Source organism: Eurypyga helias, unplaced genomic scaffold (genome assembly GCF_000690775.1).
Source record: "Eurypyga helias isolate BGI_N326 unplaced genomic scaffold, ASM69077v1 scaffold4263, whole genome shotgun sequence".
Taxonomy (NCBI): Eukaryota; Metazoa; Chordata; class Aves; order Eurypygiformes; family Eurypygidae; genus Eurypyga; species Eurypyga helias.
In genome coordinates, this window is record NW_010242965.1 from 7259 (window position 1) to 8460 (window position 1202).

The following is a 1202-nucleotide window of genomic DNA, read 5'->3' on the forward strand; positions in this document are numbered from 1 at the left end:
GGTGCCTGACGCCCCCCATCGCTACGGCCGCCCTTTGTCAGCAGGAGCCCTGACGCTTCTTTTCCTCACTTCCAAGATCAAGAACAATCACCTGAACCAGGCGATTCACGAGGAGCGAGAGGCCATCATCGAACTGCGGGTGCAGCTCCGGCTGCTGCAGCGAGCCAAATCGGAGCAGCAGGTGCAGGAAGAGGAGGGGCAGGAGAAGCGCGGGGGCGTGCCGCAGCAGCAGAGAGACACTGTCCCAGAGACGAAAGCAGCCAAAGAGCAGCCAAAAGCCAGCAAGGAGCAGCAAGTCAAGCCATCGCCGAGTAAAGACCGGAAAGAAACTCCCATTTGATCAGGCTCCTTGGATATGCATAAAGTCGACCGAACTGTGCAAATTACTGTAATTTGGGTCACACTGCACAAATCATTGCTGGCTGTGTACATTCTGTAAAGAAACACTTAGTTTAAGCCCTGGAGACTTCTGTCTCTGGTACTTGTGGCTTCTGCTCATCAGCCTCCGGTGAGTTTGGAGAGGCCCGAAGATGTTTCCAGTTAGTATCAGATGATTTCCAGACCGGTTTCCTTCAGGTAATTTAAAATAATTCAGTAACAGTTTTATTTTTGAACCAAAATCATCATTATTTACGTTCACTGGAGCGAAAGTGGAAGATCCCGTTTTCAGTCAATAAACAAAAACCCCACCCACACTCCGTACTTACTTTGCCTTGTGAATCTCTTCGTCCTCACTCACCGCCCTCTCTGCTTGTTAACCCCGTCGGTCACCTCTTGCTCGTGCCTTCGACACCTTTCTGATGCCAACCGGATGCAAGGGAGCTGTAACCTCGCCCTGGGAGATGGGGGGTACCTGACACGCCCTTCAGCTGTACTGCCAGGGGTGCTACCTCTGTCCCTGGGCGATGGAAACTCCCAGCGGGAGCTGGCAGTGTCCCGGAGCCATGTCAGTAACCCGCTCTCACCCTTTCCCAACCCACCGTCCCTGCACCTGCGTACAACAGGCTGTGCGCACTGCTGCCGCACGGCCGGGAGCATCCCCCTCACCCGCTCGAAGGGTTTCGGCCCCCAGGGAAAAGCGGTGACGGGGGATGGGTTATGTCACTACGCTAGATCCGCCCGACCGAGCAATACAGCCTTCCCCGCTGCCGGAGCCTGCTGTCCAGCGAGCCTGAGGAGCCGCGGCGGGGGGCTGGCCCCCA

At 56.1% G+C, this 1202-nt stretch overlaps 1 protein-coding gene across 1 annotated transcript in view; it reads left to right on the forward strand.

Annotated features, from left to right (window-relative positions):
* Positions 1–432, forward strand: part of RALBP1 (ralA binding protein 1) — a 6584-nt gene extending 6152 nt beyond the window's left edge. The window contains exon 9 of the mRNA XM_010149225.1: positions 77–432. Coding sequence (XP_010147527.1) covers positions 77–340 — 264 coding nt within the window. The 3' untranslated portion in view covers positions 341–432. The remainder of the gene's footprint in view (positions 1–76) is intronic.
* The last annotated feature ends 770 nt before the right edge of the window (positions 433–1202 follow it).